Source organism: Larus michahellis, chromosome 5 (genome assembly GCF_964199755.1).
Source record: "Larus michahellis chromosome 5, bLarMic1.1, whole genome shotgun sequence".
Classification (NCBI taxonomy): domain Eukaryota; kingdom Metazoa; phylum Chordata; class Aves; order Charadriiformes; family Laridae; genus Larus; species Larus michahellis.
The window spans coordinates 2,390,463-2,414,412 of NC_133900.1; the positions used below are offsets into that span (position 1 = coordinate 2,390,463).

At 49.4% G+C, this 23,950-nt stretch overlaps 2 protein-coding genes across 5 annotated transcripts in view; both read left to right on the forward strand.

Annotated features, from left to right (window-relative positions):
* CFAP299 (cilia and flagella associated protein 299) overlaps nucleotides 1-4,915 on the forward strand; it is a 196,919-nt gene extending 192,004 nt beyond the window's left edge. The window contains exons 5-7 of the mRNA XM_074588696.1: nucleotides 1,810-1,939; nucleotides 4,036-4,657; nucleotides 4,759-4,915. Coding sequence (XP_074444797.1) covers nucleotides 1,810-1,939; nucleotides 4,036-4,131 — 226 coding nt within the window. The 3' untranslated portion in view covers nucleotides 4,132-4,657; nucleotides 4,759-4,915. The remainder of the gene's footprint in view (nucleotides 1-1,809; nucleotides 1,940-4,035; nucleotides 4,658-4,758) is intronic.
* Nucleotides 4,765-23,950, forward strand: part of BMP3 (bone morphogenetic protein 3) — a 30,686-nt gene continuing 11,500 nt past the window's right edge. The window contains exon 1 of one of the 4 annotated variants that reach the window (XM_074588694.1): nucleotides 4,765-4,915. In XM_074588694.1, the coding sequence (XP_074444795.1) occupies nucleotides 4,792-4,915 (124 nt within the window). In that variant the 5' untranslated portion in view covers nucleotides 4,765-4,791. Of the gene's footprint in view, nucleotides 4,916-9,568; nucleotides 9,642-16,789; nucleotides 18,174-23,950 lie in introns of those variants that run through there. The other 3 variants (XM_074588695.1, XM_074588693.1, XR_012587196.1) reach the window with 3 other exon arrangements.

The following is a 23,950-nucleotide window of genomic DNA, read 5'->3' on the forward strand; positions in this document are numbered from 1 at the left end:
GTGCAATTGGACTCGTTAACCAAGTCGTGTCCTGGGAGACAGGGAGATGTTGTATGGTTGAAATAAGGTAACTGAGTGGATAGTTAAAAGAATCTGTGTATTTAATTTGTATATAAGTTTATGCACATTCTTACTCCTAGATCTAAATGGCGAATGACAAAATCTTCAGTTTACCACTTAATGTGGGAGCACTCAGGAGCATTAAATAATTCTGTAGATGACAAATTAGCACATCAAAGCAAAGCAGTTATTAGTAAGGCGAACGAATTGTGCCCACCCGCCTTTCGCTCCTTTTCTGCAGGCCACCGCAGCGTTGGGCTGCACAGGGTTGCAGAGGGCAGCGCCTGCTGGCGCTAATTCCCTTGCTCAAGGGCCTAACTTTGTGCTGGCCACCCCGTTTCACGTTGCCTGCCTGTAGCCAAGGCTGTCGCCTTCACTGGCAAATCACCTGCTGATTTCAGTCACGCTGGGGTGAATTCTGTGAGGGCGTCGTAAATTCATCTCCACATCATTATTGCTCCATTCCTACCAGGGGTGTTCAGGATGTAAAAAGTTCTAGTATACGCCTCAGCGGGGCTTATTGCTTTGCACTCTTTCACAGTGAGGGAGAAATCAAGGTGCTCTAAAAAACAGAACCATCTGTCTACTTGGACTAGAGTATTCTTGCAGAAGGCAGGAAAATTAAAAGGTATTTTGTAAATTTCTTGAATCCTCCTTACACGCAGAATGATTTCCTGACCTCCTCCCGTCTCCTCCACCTTTTGCAAAGAGACATGCTCATCTGGTCAGCAGCACCAACGCAACGTGCCGCTTCGGTGGTGGAACGAGCATCCCAGCGTGGCTCACGTAGCGGCACCGTCACGTTGTGCCCTTTGTAGGTACATCCGAGCCAAGAAGGTTTCTAAACAAATACTAACTGTGAGCGTGCAAATGACAGCCTGATTGTTGGCCGGGTGGCAAGTACAGAGCCCAGAAGGGCTCAGCTCAGGTGATAAGAAGTTTGAGAAGTCAAAAACACAAAAGCGTGAGAAGTTTCAGGGAATTCCAGCACCTCTGACCTGGGAGAAAGACAGATAAACTGCGGGAACCCTCCCGCGCCCATTTTGTATTTGACACAGCCGTACGGTTCCTTTCGAGTTCTGTGTAGTGCCGGACATGGTGGAAACGAGAGAGCGGTGCCAGCCCCATGGAAGGCTTTGCTCGGCATTAACCCCAGGCTGACACCTGCAGCTCCGGAGAGCTGGGATTTTCCATGGGGAGCTGGAGTTCAGCCCCTCCCGCCGTGTCTGGCCCACAAGGAGATTTCCAAAAACTCCTTACTACCAGAATTATATTAAAAACAAGAGAAAGGAAAACAGTAAGGTGGAGAGAGGGAGGGAGTTCCAGTGCGATCCCAAGGGGAAACGGTCGGTTCCCACATCTGGTTTGCAGATCGGTGGTGGTCCGGGAAGCACTTTCAGGTGGTCTCCAGAGCTGTTTCCGTCACAGTAGTGGTTCTCAAGCACAACCACTTCCCACTGGCTACAACCCGGGCTCCAAGTCCTTCTGTAACGCTGGTCCTGAGCGGATGAGGAGGCAGCTCGGGGCCTCCATTCCGGTTTGCCAGGGATCGGATATGTAGGGCCATATCTGGGCAAATTTTCTAATATTTGGTAGATTTCTGCTCCTCGGTGAATCTGTCTGGCTTTCAGAGGGACTGTTGTGGAACGGGGAACTACTCGGCGTGAATAAGGAGGCCAGAATCTGCCCTTTAAGCTGGAAGAATTACATGCATTAAAAGTACAGCATTTCTGTTTCACATTTTCACAGCTTTTACAACTGGGATAGAAATGTCAGCACTTCACATTCCAGCCCAAATTACCAAGTGATTGCAGAAAATGCCTGTGGACTGCTCTTCAAGAACAAAAGTGATAGGAAAACAATAAATGTGGATCCCAAGGTAAATGTCTGTCTCTCCCCGCCCCCCCAATATTCTAAATTGCCTTTATGCAATGGAGTTTGACTGCTAAACTGTTGAGTCCGATTGCAAACAGTGTCTTTATCAATACACACGTAATATTTCAGGCTTACTCAGACACGCTGTTCCCCTTGTTAACACAGCTGCTCTGGTCCCTGTCAGGATAAACTTAACCTACCTTGTTTATGACCGAGCCTGGCTTGGCCTTTCCCTCGTGACGACAAAAACCAGAAGTTGAACTGACTGATAAAACAGAAAGGTTTCCCAGGCAGGGTTTCTCTGACACCCCGTGTAAGGAAAAATTGCCAAAATGTCGGTGACGCATCCTGGGGCTGGTGGGTCCCTCCTCTTAGAAATCAAATCTCTTTTATGAAACAGGCCTGCAGGTGGGTAAAAATAAATGTCGGGTAAAAATAAAATAAATAGTAGGCTACTTTGAAACAGAAGCTGCAACTAGCAGGAACTGTGATATCCCAAACCCTGGCAGGGCCTGCTGAACACCAGCAAATCCAGACAGCAGCATCAGATCCTGCATCTGACAAGTGGGCCATCTGCTGCCCCGGCACTTCTGCAGTGGTGCACTGACACTGGCAGAATTCCTTTCCCAACCGCACACAATCCTTGTTCGTCTGCTTTAATATGAGTTTTGACAAGTCCTAAGGAAAGCGGGCCCATTAAGGTCATTTAGTTCTTGTAGCAGATTGAGACTGTCACCGGCATAAGGGTCAAACTTGGGTTTTAAACCCCGTCCCTCACAAAAGAGGAATTTGGCACTAGATGGATCTTCTTGTGGAGAGCTGTGTTCCTCTAGCGTGCAGTAAATGGTTCAGAAGGCTTTGCAATTGAATGGAAGAAAGGAAAACACTTGTGCCTCAGCAGTGCTATAAACTGGATGAACGTTGTGGGCTCTGCGTCTCGTATAGATGATTGACAGCACAAACGTATGCTTCGCTTTCCCCTAAAAATGGCTCTGATCCTATTGTTGCTGAAGTTGATTGCTCTCTACCGATTATTTACATAGCCGTTGGATCCAAACAAAGCAAATGCTCGAATCGTACCCGGACGTTCCATTTTCAGCCATAGTTTGAAAGCTGATTAAATTGCCGCGGGTATTTTGTCTTTCACGTTGAGAACTGAATGGGTTGTAACATTATAGACAGCTTCGCTCTGGAGGAAACCAACTGTGTTCCTCTGGTGCCAACCACACTTTTTTAAAATTTACAACTGTAGTCCTTGGACTACAGATTGGATGTGACAAACACACCCGAGCTTTGGTTACTCTCAAAACCAACGTGAACTAAGCTGGGCAATAATTTGCTTGGGTTTCTACAGAACTGGTCTAGGATGAGGGTTTCTTTGATGTGCTTCCCATGGAAGATGGTTGTGTATGAATAGTAACAGTACAAAATATCAAATTATATGCATTTCAAAATAAGTGCATTGGTTTGTTAGAAATTCAAAAATGCATACCTAAAAATGTGTTTGGTTGCATTGAAAGTGGGCCACCAGTCCAACTTCCTGCAGCTGCAGAACATCTGTAACGAATAACCAGCTCTTCGGTGTCTATGTGAGAGATCCTCGCGTGCCAAGAGCCACGATAAGACGCATTTGTGCGTGTACGTTGTGTGTCCCTGCAGGTTGCAGGGCACCGGCCTGTGAGTCCCCATGGATCCATCCGGCTTTGGCATCTCCGTAACCCTCGCTGATGGAGAACAAGCTTTTGAGAAGTGCTTGCGATGGGCGAGACTGAAATCAGCACAAGTTGTCTCGTGGGGGTTCAGCTTGAACCCCAGCTGCCTGGTCTTCGCAAGCGGGCCTTCTCTTTGATCACTCGACGGTCCGCTCGTTCCTAGTTGTATTTAGCTAGAAGAACTCCATCCCTGTCTTTGCATCTGCTAAAAGCACTGTAGGAGAATCAAACTGCCCGGCGCCAGGACATTAATCCTCACTGAGAAATCCCCACCCTCAGAGCTAGTTTTATTTATCAAACTTGATGTTCCGAGGGAAGAAGATAACTCGTTAAACTAAAAACCATGTCTTTTCGCTTTTCTGAGTATCTGTAACATTCTGTGTTTCAGGCCTACCCAGGAGACGACACCACACGGACGCCTGTTGAAACACATCTCTATCTCCACGTCGTTATCTATGACCACATCGTCAGAAGAGGGACCTAAGGTCTGTCTGTGTGGCTCTTCTCCCAGTGATTTGTTCAGCTATTTTAAAGTCATCTGGAAGAAAAATAAACAGTTGAAAGATCTTTACCTTGTGTTCAGGGCCAGGAAGGGGGATTTTTATACTGGTTTGGAGTTGTTTTGCGCCTCGTTCCTTGAGGGAAGTAAAGTGGAAGGAAGACCCCATACTGGATGTAGAGTTGCTGTGTCTGGGCCCCTTGTTTGTCCTTTGTGAAGTCCATGGGGTGTGTGAATTGCAAAAGCACCTAAAGGGAAAACAGAAGGTTTGGACCCAGGTTTTCCCACTACTCCTAAGGCAACAGGGCAGCTGGGACAGCGGTGCTGCAGCCTTTCCTGGAGTAAGGAAACGAGACTACTGTCCCGTAGTTCCCCAGCAACGGGATGTTTTAAATTCTTCCTGGGAGACTCTTTTTCAGGTAGGCTTGGACCTCTCTTGAGCAGCTAACACTGTCTAATACGGACCAAGCCACTCACAAGGTCGCGGGGAGAAGTTGTACCAAATAGACAGGTAAATGTAAAGAAATTTGCAGCATTTTGATGGCATTTTGATGGCATTACTGTTCCTCAGAGGCCACTTTTTATCCATTCCTGCTCTTGCTGCTGTTCCAGGAGCAACTTGCCGGAAGCTCAAACAGCAATGCGATGGCCCACGGGACTCTCTTCCATTCCCAGGGCACCTGGGGAAGTTGCCCGTACTTACATGACCCAGCTGGTGTAACCACCACCGTCGCTTCTGCGTACTGGAGAACTGGGAAACGGCACAAAGGTAAGCAGCAGAAAGAACTAGCAGGAAACAAAAGCAGTAATTACAGAGAAAAGAAAAAGGATGCGGAGGTGAAGGCAGAGGAAACTAAGGCAAAAAGCAGCTGGATAAAATTCTCTGGGCCTTATTCTTTAAGGGAGTGGGTGATTTTAATGATCTTTTCTGGCCTCAGTGCTGTGAATTTATGAAAAGGACAAGCGAGGCAACTCAGGCAAGAAAAAAGATGGTAGCAGCGCTGCTAGGCTTACCATAGGGTGAGGTTTATCTGCCAGCCTCATCACGAGCGTGTTCCCTTTGGAAAAGGCTGAGAGCCTTGGTCTTAGCAGTTGGCGCGTTAAAGATCCCTTTACTGCAAGGAGAAGGAGCGTTCCAACAATTACAAAGTGAAAGTTGGTACTTCAAAGCTGCAATAATTTGGGAGAGACTTAGAAGCCTTGTTTTCTTTCCCATAAAACTTTCAATGTTATGAAGTTCTGCCATTTCCAAAATATAATAAAATCTTTTACTGTAACATCTTGCTTTTATATAGAGCACTTCATCCCATAGCACCCTGAAACTTTTGCAGCGAACTGGAGGTTCGTTTGCTCATCCCTGAGCTGCAGCCAGGTTGGGGAGAGGCACCTGGCGCATGGCGAGGCTGGGGGAGGTTTTGGGCCTCCTCTCCTTCCTCCCCGAGCCTCGGTGGCCGCCTCCGTGGCCGGGCCAGCAGAGCCCCCTGCTGTAGACCCAGCAGATGTGGACCGTCAGGAGATCCTGCCTGCTGCCCGCCCTTCACAGCAAAGCGGGTGGAAATTCCGAGCTAGAAGCCTGCTGGAACAAACAGGCGAAGGCAAACGATGCCTCTTCCCAGGGCAATTAACGGTAAGAACAAAAGCCCAGGACTGCGGTAGCTCTTTGATTTTGCAGAGGGACGTGTATTGGAAACTACATCTCCAGAGGGAAGACCTCGCGCTGTTAGGGCAGGCTTCTCCTGACCTTGGTGCTCCTAGAGGTTGCCCTCTTTTAGCTCTACCAGACATGAAGATTTCCATCGTTGCTTGCATCTCACCTGAAAACTAGGCTTTTGGCGTTGACTCAGCTTTGCTTCACTGCCCCTGTGTCTTCAGGCAGCCCAAGGGGATGGCTAGATATTGACTCACAAATATTTTTGTAGCATTCAAGCAAAATTGCCTTTATAGTGCAGCTTAGCATTTAGGATGTATTTTCTTCAAGAAAAAAAAAAATCAGAGCTCCTGAGCCATTTTGCAAACGTTGGGTTGTGCTTCTCTTGAGCACTGTAGAGTTTGAAATCCTCATTATGAAGGCTGGTGGAAGGGACAATCGGTGGAAAGGGTATGAATTGTATTTTTCATTCCTCTCGACAAGTGAATCATCATTTTTCTTTCTCGTTCTAATCGGATTTTAAAATAATGTTAAAAAAAACAAGTTGGAAAGTGGTCCCAGAAGCTTGGAGAACGTTATCTTAGAATGATAATAAATAACGTGAAGTAGAACTTAGTAGAATTGCATTTTCAACTTTAGAAGTTATTTCCGCAAATTCATCTTCCTTGGTTTTCATCTTATTAATGAATGCTCTTAATTTGAAAGAAGAGCAGGAAGTCTAGGAGAATTCTGTGGAAAATGGGAGGAAATTTGGATCTAACTGTGCTTTATGTGTTTGCAGGTCAGCGAGTGCACCAATGCACTGTGTATCTCTAAAAATAGGTAACGAAAAGGCTTTAAAGGTGTAGGAAGCCTCATCTTTTGCAGCTGGTGCTGACCTCCTATGGAACTGTAATTTCATGTTATTTCTGGCTTGGGTGATAAACCTCCTTTGTGACAAAAAGTGAACTGTGGTATCTGCAATGAAAGAAAGGTATTCACGGAGTAATTCACAGAATTACTGGCCGCTCAGCGAGCACGTTTGATTCCTTCCCACCTGTCCTTGCCCGTGAGCTCCTCTCCCGGTGTTCTGTCTCCTCTGACATTCAAAACTCAGGACCCTACAGCGTTATCGTAAGTGAAAGCTCCCGAATTGCGTGTCGCAGTCCTTTGCCAATCCCAACGGGAAGCAACTGCAGCCTCCTCTGTAAGTGAAAATCTGTCCCCAAACCCTTCTGCAGCCCGGCTTGCATTTTAAAGGAAAGGTTAATTTTTTTAGACGAACAGGATAGTGCCTGAAAGCAACTAAGTGCTGTTACGCTCCATTTCCCGAAAACGTCGGGGGTGGTTTTTCCAACATCTTATCGCTGTTGAGCCCTGGGCAGACAGCCGGCAAAGTGGACATGCAGAACACGTGGTAAATCAGGAGAGGAGCTTCCCAAGGGCTCATAACCACATCAAAGCTTCCCCTGTGCGTTGTTACGCCCTGTGACTTTTTAGCAGAAACAAATGCAAACTGTCCAGCCTGAAATTATTGCCTGCTATAAACCGAAAGTGAATGGAAATCTCTCCGTTATGTTCTGGTATCGTCGCTGATCTTGATATTACTGGCTGCAGGTGCAGAGTTTGCCCACTGCCGTAAGATAATCGGTTTTGGGCATCAATGGGAAAGCGCATCCTTGCGAAGGATCCCCACAACTCTAGATTTTATACCGGGGTGGGGGGAAGGGGGGGGTGTGCAGCATTTTCCAAGCGCGTCTAAACTGCGTACATGAGTTACGGGCCACAGATTGTATTAGCCTCTGTACGTTTTGGATTCTTTTATGTTTCTTTACCTCCCCTGCCAGAATCATAGTTTTGTTCTTTTTATGTGGAGTCTGGGTCTTTGGTCTTGCAACAAGGTTCGGAAGCGTTGTTGTTGTTGATGTTGTTGTTGATGTTGTGGATAACAGAGTGAAGCTGAAAAGTAGCACGAGGTTGGTGGTGAACGGCTCCATCCTGAGCCGCAAGCAGAATCACAGGAAGAGCTATTAATTAGTACAAAATACAATGCCTTGAAAAGAAAAGTCATTTCACACCGGAATCTGAAGTACTTTGCTCTTTACCTGTTACGGCAGGATGCTTTGACATAGTTAGAAACTCGTGTTAATGTGAAATGAAATTCCGGTGGGCTCAGTTGTGATTTGACGGAGAGGCATCAGCAGCTTCGCATTCTCCGACCGAAAGTGGTTTTGTGTAGGCCAGCTGTCTGAGGAACCCGAGCAGTGGCGGTAATTACATCCCACTTTTGAATTTGGTAGCTGTAGAGTAAGGCATGGGCTCAGAAAACACGGCAGCGCTTCACGAGCTCCGGGTTCGTGATTCCAGCAGCGGCCTTGACTATCGAGCTGCATCTTCAAAGCTGCAAGGAGGAAAAGGGGGACGGCAGCACCCCCTCAGTAGCTGACCCATCTCCTATAAACAACAAGATGATCTGCAGGCAGCATCCAACTTGGTCATTATTCAACGATTCTATTAAGTATTCTCCTTTTGGCCATCAGCGAAAGAACGGTTCTAGGGGAAAATCCTCCATTAACTCTAACTCCCCACAGACAGAAAAGAAATCAGATTAAAAATGAATAAACCCTTTGGGCGATTCTGCGCAAGGCAGGCAGGGACAAGCAGTGCAGGCCAAGCCACTGTTCCCACTGCAAAGAAAACAAAAACACAGGTGCTGAATGTGCCGAAGCCATGCAGATTAGCCCTGCGTGCAGTACACGCTCTTTACAAGAAGAAAAAACATTGCTCTTGTTATTTGGCTATTGTTCACTCGAGGCATGTTTTATTTCAGCTCGACTCCAAGCAGAGCTGTTACAGATCCCACAGCAGAAGTTCTCTGTGATGAGAGAAAGATGTGATCTCCGGGACCTGGAGAGGGAATTTTGCTGGGAAGGCGCCTCCAGTGGGAAGGATGGTGCGGCCACCTGAGCAAACACCCAGTCCAGCCAGCGTAAAAAGCAAGTGTCATGGAGATACGGAATGGCTGTACACAGCGGCCATCTGGTACAGGTTTCTCACCTAGCGAAAGGCTGTTTTCCGTACACATCTGTAGGACCAAGAGCAAGGAGGTTCAAAGAGCAAGGGCCGCCTTGTTCCCCAAGCTGTTGCAGTTCGCGAAGTGCGATTCCAAGCAGGGCTGGCCGACGTGCTGTTTGGTGTTCTCCTGCACTGGCTGTGAACTTCATAGTGTTGTACATGGGAGTGCGTGTGTACGGAAGGGATGTAGGGGATGTGGCGTTGGGTAAGCGAGTGGTTCAGAGGTGACAGCGGAGGATTCTGCTGATGGGGTCACCAGACCAAACCCCGTGAGAAGAGACAAGGTTTCTCTGGAGCGATGGGTTCTGGGGGGAGGGACCCCCCTTAGCCAGAGATTATGGGTCTAGGAAGGGCGGGGGTGACTCGGTGGGGCCGGAGACGTGCTGCCAGGAGCAGAGCTGGTATCAGTGACCCAGAGGCCTGGTGGCAGGAGCCCTGCCAGAGCAGAACATGGGGAAGCCCATCCGAGAGAGGCGAAGAGATGTGGCAGAGGCTGGAGGGGCCAGGGGGGTGCGGGGGGGATTCACCCTGTGACAGCAAGGAGAGCTGGACACAGGAGCCGCAGCAGCGGAGATTGCTTTTGTAAGTAAATTCTGGAAAGCCCGAAAGCCAGGCAACTAGTAAGCGCAAGTGTGGGATTGGCCTTCACATGCTGAACAGATTCTGCTAATATCACTTTGTTATGCAAATATGTAATTATTTCATTTCCCCCAGAAGGAGTATTTGTGGTTTCCTCTTCCCCAGGACTTCCGAATGCCTGTGTGGAGGGAACAAATAGCTGTGAAGCTACCAGGTATGTGCAGTACGTGGCGAGCTCTGAAAAAGTGGAAACCTGCAAGTTTTTGGTGGAGGTTTGAAATAGCAGACCCAAAAATCAAGGGTCTGCTGGAGGGTGGCGAGGCTGGCCCTGACAGTGGCACGGGAGTTGCTCAGCATTTAAATAAACTTAATTAAGATTGAAGCCTACTGCGTGCCCGGGGCTAAGGAATAAAAAGGCTAGGTTGCCTCACAAACCGGAGACTCTGTGGTGGATTGGGATGGAGCGGGATCTGTGGACCCGGCTGGAGCGGCGCTGGCCGTGGCTCGGGAGGAGGATGTTTGCGGATAACCCGTCCTCACTGACACGGGCGAGAACTAATGAGAAGCACCCACTGAGCCTCTCGTTCCATAGTACCGGGGCACAATGAGTCAAGGTGGGTGCTCAGCTTGGAAAGTCCGGTCCTGGCCAATCGTAAGGCAAGTAACTTTTGTGTTATTAAAGGGGAGGAAGACAGTCAGGCTCTCTTACGCATAGCCAGAACTTCACATAGTTTCCGTTTGATTTTGCCTCGAATATTTGCCTGCAAGCGTATCTGTACACACATGTGCACATGCTTGCACCAGCTGGAGTTTGGTGCTTACTTCTGGAGCAGCATTATTTTACTTCTTTGCATTTTTCCTATTCCTTAATAGAAGGGGGGAGCCAGGAAGAAAAAAAAAAACCCACCAGATTATCTGTAGCAGTCCGAATTGTTAGCTCTGCAGATGGAAATCTAGAGTGACTGAGCTGGATAGGATGGAGTCACTCCATAATCACACCAGTGTGTACCCAGACATTTGTCCCGTGTGGCGGTGGTTATTCTTTTTGTCCGTCTGCCTGTTTTGTGGCTTTTCATGCCCCTGCAGCTGTTTTGTGTAGAGACCTGCCCTCCAGACTGACTAAGACTTGATTTGTACATTTGTACCAAGATGATTTGTATGCTGCGCAGAAAGGCAGATGAGTTTATACGGCTATTCCAAAGAAGCGATTTAGGAAGTTGGACAGTGTTTTGAGATGTGGAGCGTGTCAGTATATCACACTGAAATGTTTGCCTTGTTTTTATAAACACAGGAAAGGTAGGTAAGCTTTTATTCCACACTTGCTTTGATGGTTATGCCGTTGAGCTGCTAATGTTTGGCAAACCAAGACAGAAACAAGGGGGAGGGAGAAAAATAAGAAATTAACACCACATTTAGTCATCTCCATTAAAAATGCAAAATACGTAGAGTGTTTCTGCACCAAGTTGAGACTAGATCTCATTCTGCACAAATCATTTTTACTGCTGTTGCATCAACATTACGGCTCAACACATTCTTTAACCCTTCTTAGCCCTCTAAATGGCTGGTTCTGCCTTTATCAATAGAAGACTCAAAAAGCTGATCAGGGTGCACATCGGCTGTCACCAGACAGACCCACGTTCTGGGACAAGTTCAGGTATATTTCGTTACCCTGAGTTTCTCTTCAGGCGTAATCGGGATCAGCTCTGCTAACAGCTGAAAAGCTGAGATGTTAAATTTAAAAACGCTTATTGACAATTTTTGCACATCCTAGGTCAAAAGCTTACATGAGGAGAAAGATTACGGCTTAAATCAGTGTCGTGATACTAGTTTGATTGGCGAATGAGTATCTCCTTAAAAGTCTCAGAAAAAACCGCCAAATTTATCACAAAAAGCCATCAGGTGGGGCAGATACGATTTGCCCTTGGCAAATCCGTGCTGACTGTTCACAGTCACTTTCTTCTCCCTCACGTGCCCAGAAACGTGTCCCGAGAGGACATGGTCCGTGATTTCCCAGAGGCTGAAGTGGGACTGTCTGGCACTCGACTGTTGGTACGTCTCCTCTTCACCGCAGAGGAGCATCTTTTCCTCGTGTGCCCCCTTGTCTCTCCTGTGCAAGGGCACAGATCAGCTCTTTGGGAGCTGCTTTGCACCGACGGGCGACGGGGATTAGTTTCTGATACTCGGGGATCTGTTGCATAGACTGCGGTCGTACTGGGTGAAACTGAGTCTGAATTTCCCGTTATTCTGGGAAGAGATTCCGATTTGACCTTTGCATTTGGCCTTTTTGGTAGAAAAGATTCAAATGTCAGCGCAGCACCGTGGCCGATCCTGGTTTCTCCCTTCTTTCCAAAACAGAGCTAGCGGAGCCTCTTCCAAGGGGCTCGCCATTTGCTTTTTAAAAGATAGATGTTTAACCTGTTCCTTTTTTAACCAACAGCTAAACTGGAAGCACATGAAATTGCCGCCTCAATTAAAATTAGTTTTGTCAGAGAACAAAGCTCAGTAGCAGAATGTTATCAGTAGATGCTGACCTCATTGTATTATGAAGTATATTGGCCCTGTGAAACTTGGCCAACCAGCGCAACCAGGCTAAAGCACCCATCTGCTTCACTTGGAGCAGAACTCAGGCCACAAAGTACGTTAAGAAAAACTGCAGAACTACATTTCCATTCTGGAAGTAGCGCCAGTGTCAAAATAATCTACTGGAAACCAAACCACAGGTTCTTCCCATCGCCCTCGTTGCTGTTCGTAAAACGTTAAAAGAAACTGAGCTGAAAAGATGCCCGTGGAGAATTTCAGATGGGGAGGTGGTCAGAATCCAAACTAACCAACCACAATTTATTTTGACCGAAATATTTCATTTAAATAAACCATCTTCTCACTTTGCCAGATCCTTTTGCCTACCTCTCAGTGTTTTAATACATCCATATCTTGGCAATAAACGTGGACAGATAGAAAGAAAACAAGCCATGGCAGACAGGATAGCAGAGCCGCTTCTGCCAACTCGTCAAAGGCCATGGCACGTGCAAACCAGCAGCGATGAATATTCATCAACTGAGGAAAGATTATGTTCTTCCCACCATTCATCAAATTCAGATAGTTCTTTCAGATGCGGAGTTTGGGTGCCAAGGTGTGTATTTTCAAAAGCGAGCACTAATCTGGAGAGCCTCTTTTCCCTGTTTTCACCGGGCGGCCCCTGAAGAGGAAGGCTACAGAATGATTTTGGGGCTCACGGTCTGACTCGGGAACACCGTTCCAGCCTTTGAAGCTGAGAGTCACGGGGGTGCAGCTCCGAGAGCGTCTTGGCAAGGACAGCAAACTGGCTGACTAAAAGCCTACTGTCAAGTGGGGTGAAAAGCTCTTTAGATCCTCCTGCCTGCATTGACGAGAAGGGTGTCGTGGACACTCGGCTAGAAAACACGCACCTAAAGCTAGGTGTCTTAATCCCCACAGAGATTAATAATAGCGAGTGCGTGTGGTGGGGCCGTGTTAGAATTCCAGAAGTACCTGAAACACTGTCCGCTGACTGTCTGCTCTTCTGCAGTCGTTGTCCAGAGGAGCTTTGGGAAAAAAAACCTTCCTCTGCTTTAATAGTGCCTTGACTCGTGCTGAAAACTGGTACTTCCGAGTGTATTTGCCGTGTGCTGGCTGTGTGAACCCAGAGCTGCAATGCAAGCTCGTAGCCAGGAATGTTTTCTGCAGAGTGCTGAGCACACGTTTAGTGTGTGCTTCAAAAACAAGATGGATAGAAAATCCCCCTTGTGGACTTTGAGCTGCTTAGTTTCAATTAAGCACAGCTTTTTCCTTCCAAAACTTGGTTCACTTGCTAGATCGAGACCGGTAGACTGCACGTTTCGCCGTGGTTAGGGTTCAAGTAGGGTCCTTTCGGCGCAGCATCACTGTCCAAGCTTGCGTCTGTAGCGCACTTACTGGGCGTGCGTTGTCCCACCAGAACCAGTAACGCTGCTTCGGCCAGCGATGCTGGGACACTTCCCGGTTCTGAGGCAGCTGTTCCAGCAAAATGACCGTGACAGCTGGGATTAGCTGGTTTCTTGTTGGTCAGCCGCAGCAGAAGGCTTACAGAAAAGAGGGGTCATGAAGATTAAACCATCCCAGAAAGACAGATAGTCCTTTCAATTCCTGGTAAGCTCCGGTTTTGCGTAGTACGTTGCTGAAGTGCTGCATGGTAAGCCTGGTATTTATTATTAGTAGAATTATGGAGTAATTTTAGCATGCATGAGGGAGCAGGATGGAATGCAAGCTTGGAGTCTGCTCGTACTGATAGGAGCGTTAAACCATCCTGCTGGGTTTTGCAGGGACGGGAATATTGCACAAGGGAATATCTCATGCGCTGTGCAGACAGTCACTAGAGACCAGAACAAGGGCAGATTCTTCAGTGTCCTCTGCCCCTCCTTGCCCCGTGAGAGCAGCGTAAAGAGGTGGGGGATGACCCGCAGGGAGGGGGGCTCCTGCCCGGTTTGGTGGGTACCTAAAGGAGCTTCCCTGCTGCCTACATCCTGCTGGGGGATGGATGTGGGAAGCAGTGAAGCTTGTAGCCCCCTTCCCTCCTCCCAGAGCCCCCCAACAAGGTGTAGCCCTGACTTGGGGCCTGTCTCACCGCAAGGCAGGAGTGGTCCATTGCTGGGGGATGCTAAGCAAGGTCATGTGTATTTGGGTATCCCCACCCCGAAAGGTGTAGCGATAACAAGTCATTGAGCTGTCGCTCGTTAACGGAGGATTTAGAGAAAGATGAACTAGAAGTCAGTGTCTCATTCTTAACGTTCTGGATCTGTTCTAACTGGTTCTGGGTCCTTTTCCCTCTCATTCCGGCTGAGTTTGGTCCAGGCAGCAGAGTAAGGCACCCACGTTTGGCGATACTGGTTGCACGATCCTTTCACCTGAGGCATTCAGTCAAACTGCGCCGGGGGAGCATCTCCTTTTCCTGCCACATTGCTGTCCCCCTCCGCTTGGGAATTGCTTCTTTCCACTTCCCATCCTGTCCCATAAATGCTATATGCAAACACATTATTATAGGGCTGTAGAAGCGGCTGGAATGCGGCCATTATCTAAACAACCCATCGAATTTGATCTTTCGTATTCTTTTACCAAAGCCGAAAGGCAGAGTTTCCCTCCTGGCTGGAAATGCCGCAGCTGTGAGGGCAAAGGGGTGGGTGCCGCGACACTCACCGATGCTTGCAGTTGGAAAGACTCTGTCGGAACCCTTGTTTCGAGGGTGAGCCGGGGGTGCCTCTGTGCTAGTTATAATGGAAGCCCCATGGCCCTCTCTCGAGGCTGGGAACGCGGCTTGGCCATTGCAGGTGCCACCAGTACAGTTACATCTGCAGCTTCAGGGGGGCTCGCTCTTCTCTTGGGAATCAGCAGGACCCTTCTGACACCTGTGGGGTTAAACCGTAAGCTCTCTCGGACACAGTCAAAGTTTTGTTCTCTGAACAAACGCTGAACTCGCGAGCGATTTGCAGCACTTGGCATGGAAGAAAGGGAAAAGAAAGAATAGAGAAGTGCAAGAGTGCTGTTATCTCTGAAGTCAGGTCTGAGAGTTTGCCAGCCGTTATTTGCTAATGAGGAGTAACTCCTTCCATGCACTGGTTTGGTTTGGTTTGGTTTGTGCAGTCACAGCGCTCCGGCTTTTAAAAATCTCATGTCCAGTTTGAGCGAGGGATATTTTTTAACCGCGGGAGCCACGGAACTGCGCGTAATGAGCATCCCACCATGTCGCAGGGACAGCCCATGAAGCAAAGGGTATTTTAAACCCACGTGTTCTTCAGCGCTCTGAAAAACCTGCAGCGGCTGTCTGAAAAGGGGGGTTCAGAGAAGGCACCTAATGCCCTGAGAATTCTCTTTTTCCTTTCTGCCTCGTGCCAAGTGTCCTCTTTCTCTCTCCTCACTGGCTACAATAGACTGTACAGGACTAACTTTCTATTTTAGACACTTAACTTAAACAACCGCAGTCAAGTGGCGGGACAAGGCTCTGGGAGCCAAAATCTGAAGTAATTTTGCATAAACAGGGCTTTCTGCTGACGCTTAGAAGACTTCTAAAGAAAAGCTCAGCAAGAGGGTGCTTGAGCTTCCATGCTGAATTTAACTTAGTTCTCGCCTAATCCTCCTTTGCTTGAGTGTGGCGTTAGATACGGGCTGTCTCTGAGTATTTTATTATTTTTTTTTACTGGTCGTTCCTGATTTACAGTGGTCCAATCCCAAGAGTCAGGCTGCAGTTTGGGAGACGTGTTGTGTGTGTAAAACATCACGCTCTTACGGCCAATTATTTGGCGCTGTAGGTTTAAAAGAGGATTTGGTTATGCTTGTTTTATTTAAAGAGTTGTGGTGTGGCATTGTTTTTTAAATCGCATCTCTCACCAGTAGAAAATAACATGACCGAAGTTGAAATAGCAGTTCCAGTATTTCGGTTGCCTAAAGAGTCTTCTTTGGGATTGACAGCTCTGCCATGGATATAAGCCAGAGATGGCTGCTTGCGCGGAGTTCTTTAGCTCTCGGTTTGAATATTTTTGTTTTCTTCCTGCAGAGATCTGCATTGGTTTTATTATTTGTGTCCAAAAGCTTCATAAAGCCTTAATGCTTTCATTATGTTTGTCCACTTGTACAGTTTTTATATTGCAGTAAGTGTCTTAAAGAAGTGAGAAGTATAGTTCATCTTACCATAAGCATTAATATTGAAATTGTGTGTTAGTACATATATGGATAATATTTTTAGGTGCGTTTGGCAAATTCGATGCCTCAAAACTGTTTGAAAATGAGACGCTGCCAGGGGTTGTATTTGAGCACTCAAATATAGAAGAATATAAAAATCATTACTCTGCTTTTGGAAATCCTCCCTTTCTTTCCCTCCTGCCGGTAGTCACTTGCTGTTTGTTGTTATAGACGGGCCCTTAAAAATGCTGGAATATCTGTAACCAATCTCAGATTCAGTGGCACCTGAAAGGCAAGTTCACCCTCCAATACATGATGTTCTGTTTAGTGCTTGGCAGTGGTGCACTCTCTGTAGCCCGTTGAAAACGTGAATGTCCCATGCTGGAAGTGATGTGTGCTCAGCTCCACATACCAACGTGCAAGCCAATTCTCCTATTTCCCTTCTTCAGGTTAGAGACAAGTCATTCCTGTGAGCCGGCGTACTTATAAACCATGAAAATGCAAGGTTTCTCTCCCACCTCCCCTGTTTCTCCCCCAGATGTACGAGGTAAGACGTGTTGTCCGTTACAAAGCGTTATTTTGGAGGGGACGGCATTCAGTGTCCGATGGGTAATGCCTGGTGCTGTGGCGCTGGCGAGGGGAGTTCTGTCCTTTGGCGGTGAAGAGCGGCAAAGGCAGGAGACTTGTGGAACGCTCTCGGCGGAGTGGGGAACACCTTGCCGCGGAGTCCCGGGGTGCGGGATTTCCCTGCCCGCCCCCAGGCAGCTGACGGCAGGGGTTACGATGTGCCTGAAGGGGCTTGTCCTCCTTCACTGGGGCAGGGCGGGTGTCCCGTCCCCTCGGCTCGGGCTGCTGGGGACGGCCTGGCCGGGTTGGAGGGTGGCAGGAGGGAGCTGGGTGCCACCGAGGCGGGCTGGACCCCCGCACAGCCCCGAGCATCCCCTCACCTGCCGGCCGTGCCAGCGCCCCGGGCACAGCCGAGCCTTGGGATTGCCCGGGGCGGGGGGAGGGCTGAGCGCGGTTTGACTCGTGATTTTTGTTTTATTGCCGTGGCGTTACTTTACTGCCTTTGGAGGAGGCTGGGTGGGGGTGGGAAGGGGAACATCCCCCCGCCCCGCTCCCCGCCTGCCCTCGGGGACGCCGTCAGCGCCGGTGATTGCATTTCCAGAGCCAGGTCTCCCTCTGCCTCCGCGCCTGTGGTGGGTGGGTGTGGGTGTGTGTGTGTCTGTGCGAGTGTGTTCGCTTCCCTTTGGGTGGTGGTTTCCCCTCGCTTTGCCTCCCGCTCGCAGCCAGCCGGGGCCGGGCGGGGGGGCGGCGCGATCGGCTGCCGGGACCAGCCCGGGCGGCGGGATCGCGCTCGCACTCACACACCCGCACGGCACGCACCGGCACACACACCGCGCACCGGCACACACACCGCACCGGCACACCCCGACACACACACGGCACAGCCCCGCACGGACTCCCCGGAGCCGCGTCCGGCCGCGGCGGGGGCATCGCCTCCGCCTCCCACCGCACCACAACCTGCACCGGGGGAACCGAGACCCGGCGCCGGCACGGACGGGCGCTTCCCTCCGCGCCGCTTGTTCTCCCTTTCTTTTTCTTTTTTTTTTTTTTTTTCTTTTTTTTTCCCCCCGAAAGAGGAGTCCCCGCCAGCGGGTGTTAGCGCAGCCCCACCCGCCGCCGGGGCTCCGTCCGCCCGAGGCGAACCCCGCCGGCTCCCGGGTCCCGCCGGCCGGGGCAGGGGGGCTCCGGCGCGGTCAGAGGGTCGGTATGGCGGCGGCCCGCTGGCTGCTGTGCCTGTGCCTGGGCTGGGGCTGCCTGTGCCCGGCGCCGGGGGACGTGCCGGCGGCGGGGCTGCGGCGACGGGTGGCCCCGGGCGGGGCGGGGGGCGGCCGGGCCGGGCCGATGGCAGGTGCCCCCAAGTTGCGGCGGGCGGCGGCGGGGGACACGGTGTCGGAGCACATGCTGCGGCTCTACGACCAGTACAGCGGCGGCACGGCGGCGGCGCGGCCCCAGGAGCCGCCGGGGCAGCTCCGCCGGGGCAACACGGTGCGAGGCCTCCGCCCGCTGCCGTCAGGTGAGTGCGGGACCGGGACCGGGACCGGGACCGGGACCGGGGAGGCCGGCCGAGCCCGGCCACCCGTGCTTCGGTGACGCTGCGCGGGCAAATTGGGTTCGGTTCGGCAAAAATGAAGGTTCACGCCCTCGAGAAGGGGCGCCAGCAGCGCCCGGCCGGCCGCCTGCGCTCGGGCGCCCGGGGAAGTGGCGTAGGGGAGAAGATGAGAAAAGGGTTAGGAAAGCAACGCTTCCTGCAGCGTGTTTCAGGATATAATGTTTACATTGTCTCCCGTATTTTAATTACTCGTTCAACTCTGTATGCAGCGTCTCTGCCGTATGGTATCTGAGCACCATATGAGGGAAGTGGAGTAATTAACACATCCTCTCCGGAGTCTGCTTTTATCGGTGCTTTGCATGTGTAGCTTCTGTTGAAACCAAGGGCGGATTTGCATGCGATAGAGCAATAACGTGGTTTGGCGATCCTTTAGACTGTCCGCAGAGTACTCATTTGGAGACGTTGGTGACAGTACTGGCAATGAGGGGCAGTGGCAAATTCCTTTAGTTGAAGCATAATTTGTGCATAGTAAATGCTGCATCTCAGCATCTTTGGCGGTGGCACTTGGACCTCTCCATGATTACAGGCTGGCATGCACAGGTAGACTTATGAAAAATGCGAAGTCACTTTTCATAAGGGGGGTGGGGGGGGTGTATTTGACTTGTCAGCCTCCCAAAAGAGTGGTGTCCCAGCAGAAAGGGAAGATGGCACTATCTCGGCACCGCATCCCCCGACGCCACTGTTCTGCTTTTTGCGCTTCTCACGTCGGCGAGGGCTAAATGGAAATGCCAGAACCCAAACGTGACCCCCGCCGGGATATGCTTCCCAAATCCACTGCATCCCAAAAACTTGGGGTTTGCGTGACAGCTGTCACGCCGTACAGAGCAGCCCGATGTGCCAGTCTCTTAATTCTCATTGCACGAGTGGGTTGACCCAGTGCCTTTTCCCAGACAAGCATCTGTCAGTAAAACTGAGTGTCGTCTGGCAGTTTTCGGTGACCAGCATCGATTCCTTCCTCTCCCAGAAAACTGGGAGCTGCGTGCCAGACTTTCCTTAGGGTTCTTTGCGAGTCATTACTTCAGAGTCTTCAAAGACAAGAACGTCTGTTATAGGATATCTCTGCACAGAGATCAAATACCGTGTATAATTGAATGGCTTTGGTGTCTTAGGATTCATCCTGCAAACGCTCTCCATCATATGTTACTGCAAGTATTTCTGTCCACAAGAGGGGTGTTAGAGGATAGAGGCATAATTACCCTGGGTTTGGAGGATGGAGAGCTGGGACTCCCTGGTCAGTGCTCCCAGAGGGGAATTCTCTTGTCTTTCTAACATGAGCGTGTTTTGCAATACAACGTCTAACATACATTGCTTTGTTCTGAAATAAGCAGTTCCCTCGCTGAAAGAGGGGAAGGTATAATAAAAAAATTAAAAAAGGGGGGTATAATCCCAGCAGAGTGATTTTTGCGCCTTTAAGCCTATCTGCTTAAATATATTTATTGTTCTAAACCTAGAAGGCCTTTGGTTGAAATCCCATCTCTGTGGTCTTTCTGATTATATTTATACTCTCACTTGACATTGGGTGGCAGCAGTCCTATAAACACACTATTCACTAATCCCTTTCCTCCTTCTCTGGTACTTTCACAGTTCAAGTGCCAAAGCAATAAATTGGAAGTGGTTATAAGTTTTTTGACACTTTTATAAGTATTTATGCAAAATACTTAACCAGTTAGCTGTTGTCTTTCTCTCGCCGTAGGCAGCAACAGCTCATTTTGAATGGTTATTGATGGCAGAACGGTGCGTTTCCAGAAAACCCTTAGATCAAATGTTCCTTGGGGCGGTGGGGGGAGTGAAAAGGCTTTTTCTGGTTTCTGACTTTTTCCTTGCGCCCGCTGCCTGGCCAGCACTGCGGTGGACACGGCACATCCGCACTGTTTCCCTTCCAAGGTAGTTTGTTTCCAGATCTTCTGCGCTGACTCTTGCGCTCCTCAGCTGCAGATGTCGGCCTACCACAGGCTTCTCCTGGTCCTTAATGTGGCTGCCCCAATTAAATTAATGAACTATGGTGCCATTACTCCTTCAGCCCGTTTTACTATCCCCACTGCCAGCCCCTTCAGAAGACAGAACTTCCTTGAGAATCTGCCCGTTTCTCCCCCAGCTACAGCAAGAGGCCTTGAAGGAAATCTTCCATGATTTCGTTCGCGGTTTAACCGTATGTTTTGAAATTTAATTGTATATTTTCAGGGGAGAAACTGTTTCTATTCTGAAACACGCTCTCAAATGTGGCGGTGAAAGCTTTCCGTCCTCGCTTTTCCCCTGGGGAGCTTCTGTCTATTCTGCGGCACACGGGAAGGACGTTTCCTGGATCTCCCAGGCAGACCACCAGACAAACCTGAGACCCTGTATGATAGAGCGACGTGTGATGAGACCAAGAACGGGTAGGATTTGTTGAAATTCGTCCCTGTTTGTAGTCCAAGAAAAGTGGTGTTGCATTGGGGAGTTGCGGTCTTGCAATGGACAGACAACGAGAAAGAACTAAGACATGGTTAATCAAAAGAAGTGCCCTAACAACTCTTAGATGCAAGTTTCTCTTTCCGTGGCTCAATCCTCTGAGGGGACAGGGCGAGAGCTTCAGCCCTGTCTGGGCACCTCTGAGGTTTCCATCCTCTGCTGCCCTGAAATGTCCCGCAGGCTGGATTTCACGGCTAGGCTGGGTTATTCCTGGGTTGTTTTTTGGGCTGGGGGGTTGATCTTCGATTTGGATGAATGTGCGTGTGATCTTCTGCTCAGGAAAATTTGTTTGCCGTTAATCCTGCTAAATTATCTCAAAACATCATTGTGCAGTTTGAGTCACTCAAAAAAGGAACCTTTGATGCCCGTGACAAAGCTGAAAGAAACCCCAGGCCCCAAATCCGTTACAGGTCAAGTAAGGATGTACATCGTTCACGGCTATGTAGCTGGTTACATTCCAGCACTCATTTACTTAACTGCTCTAATTATTTCTATGTGCTTGAGTCGTGGACGTTCAGCCGGTGATTTCTGTGGCAGCCGTGTCGTTGTGGGATGTGTCTGGGGGTGACACCAGCAGCCCTCGTCCCGCTTTGCCCAGGCCTCGCAGCGAGCTCTGCTCCAGTAAAAACCCTAAGACAGAGCCTTTTCTGGTTCTCGGCCTGCGGGTACGCAGCAGCGAGTCGTTTTCCATCCCTAGTGCCTCTGAGCAGACAGCTGGGAAGAAGGTGAGGCGATACGTGAGTTAGAGCTGAACGCTGGCGGTCCTGGCAAGCGTACTCTTAACTACGGCCGAGTCCGCGCATCATTTTCTGCGCACCGCTGTTCTTTTCTGCTGCCAGTTAGCGAAACTGCTGGATGACCAGACCTCCGGCTGATAGAAATCTGCTTACCTTGGGCGCTTCCCGCAGAGGTGCGCTGAACTGCAGCTTCTGAGGCTCGGGATCTGGAGGAAAGATACAGCGCGGGGTAAATAAAAGCACGAAGATAAAAGCCTCAAACGCAAGACTTTCAGTTCGCTCTTGAAAGCACTTTTAATCATAGCATCGCTAAAGGAACATGTCTAGCAAATGAGTCATTTAAAAAACTCGACTTTAATTGGAGGGTCCCTCTAATGATGTTATAGTAAAGCTATACAGTCAGAAATTACTTTAAACTCTTTTTTATTGACTGAATTTCAAGTAATTTTAGGTATTACACCTGCCCCTAGGGCAATTCCTGTGGTTTAAGAACTATGTTCTCCTCCTTTTCAGAAGGCCTTTCTTTGCTTTGTTGTGGTACGAAATGCCCACGCAGACAGGGGAAACCAAGTACTGCACGGGGAAACCAGCGAGTCGCCGGCCGCCATCAGCCTGTAAAAACCAGTACCGGCCCAATTCTAGCTTCTTTGAGCTCTAGCAACATTACGGGTCTTCTGTAACGAGAGCTTTAAAAGCATTCGGGCAGGAGATGGTGAGGCTGGGGGGGTTTTTTGCTTGGTGGTTTTTTTTTGCGGTTTGTTTTTTTTTTTTTTTTCTGCACCCCCTATACCTAAAATGAACGCAGCAGCATTCTGGTAGTTTTTAGGCCACAGGAACTTGAAAACTGGTAAGCTACGATTCGGGCAGGCTGGGCCCAAATCTGCAAACCTTCTCTGAGTCAAACGGGCAGGATCCGTAGGTCTGGCCTCTCGGGACCAGAGCCAGAATTTGAATTTTCTGGCTGCTGTCATCACCCATCCGGCTGTGCCGTCGCGCACGCGGGTGTCCTGCGCTCGCGGTCCCCGGTTGGTCGCGGTTTCTAGGGAAGGTCACCTTGCATCTGAAGAGTTCTGGCCTCGAGGGGACAGACTGCGCACAATTTGGTTTCCATACAGCTGACCTGCTGCCACCAGGTGAATTAATTGTGACCGTGAGAAGGCGTAGAGTCAGCTTTTCGTGTTGTCCTCTCCGAATTTGTGTGCTTTATTCACGCAGCCTCCTTGCTTGGTTAGCTTATGCTAGCTTCGAGTTCGATAACTGTCTTTAGTTTTCAGACCTGCTGTGGTCTTTCTGCTTAAAATACAGAGGAGAGAGATTATTTGCCCACTGTGCAGCACATTGATGGTGTGCAATGTGCGTATTTGCGGTTTTCGTATCATAAAGTCCGCATGTAAGTTAGATCCTGAGCAGGCACCATTGCTGCTTCTTGAAGTTCTTTATTTAAGTAGCTGATAGCTTTAATCAGAGGGGCGGACTTTTTACTTTTTTTATAGCGAGTTACTTGCTGCTGTGACCTTATCTGCTTTGCTAAAAAAAATATTATAAATCCAATTAGGCACAAAAGCCTTATGCTCCTTAAAAAGAGAGACCTGGATCCTCTGTTTCCCTTTTGCAAAATACTCAAATTGGTAAGAGGGGAGCCGCAATCAAGTAAGAGCAAAGGTAGGAGAAAAGAAGGAATCTGGCTTCCAAATTTGTGTTCCTGTTCTGGAACTTGTTCCAGCTTCCAGCTCCAGTGAACTTTTGTAGCTGGGCTGTGAACCCTTGAAAACAAAGTTTTACAACGGAAACACTGATACATTCTTAACTGTGCGCTGGCACGGGGGCACCCCTTTAATATCTCATTTAAATGATGGCTAATGATGACTATATAACTAAATAGTCCTCGTTATTGCATCCTTTTTCACCCGTGGGATAGATTTGGCAGTCCATAAAAACGTCAGTGCATCCTCTATAAAGGTAAACATGCCACATGTTCGCGGCCTCGTTACAGCTTATTGATGGCTGGAAATGCCCCTTGTAACATGAATACGTTCGTGCCGGTGATGTCAGCCTCCACGGATGTCTTAAAACATGTTTTTCATGCCAGCAGCAGGCAGTCCCTGCGGCCGTGGGTTGTTGCAGGGAGGTGAGGAAGCCGTACCTCTGAAGACTGAGCGGTCCAAGCGCTGCGGCTGTAGCGCCAGGGGCCGGGTTTCTGCTGTGAGCACCTCTGACAGCCCGCACGGTGGGTGACGGCACACCCGACGTGGCCTCTGGGTGACAGCCACCGGTGTGATCGAGGAGGGCTGTTCTGCTTTAGGCCCGGAGAGAGGGTCCCTGCCCTCTCCCCTGTCCCAGAGATTCCCATCGCCTGTGCCGGAGGTGGGGAAGGGGCTGGCCCCGTACAAGGTTTGCCGTGGAGCCGCTGGGGTCTGGCTTTCATTCAAGCGAGGGGAGAGCGCGCAGGTGAATAATGACTTGCATATGGGCTGAGAAGGCCAATAACTCTGTAGC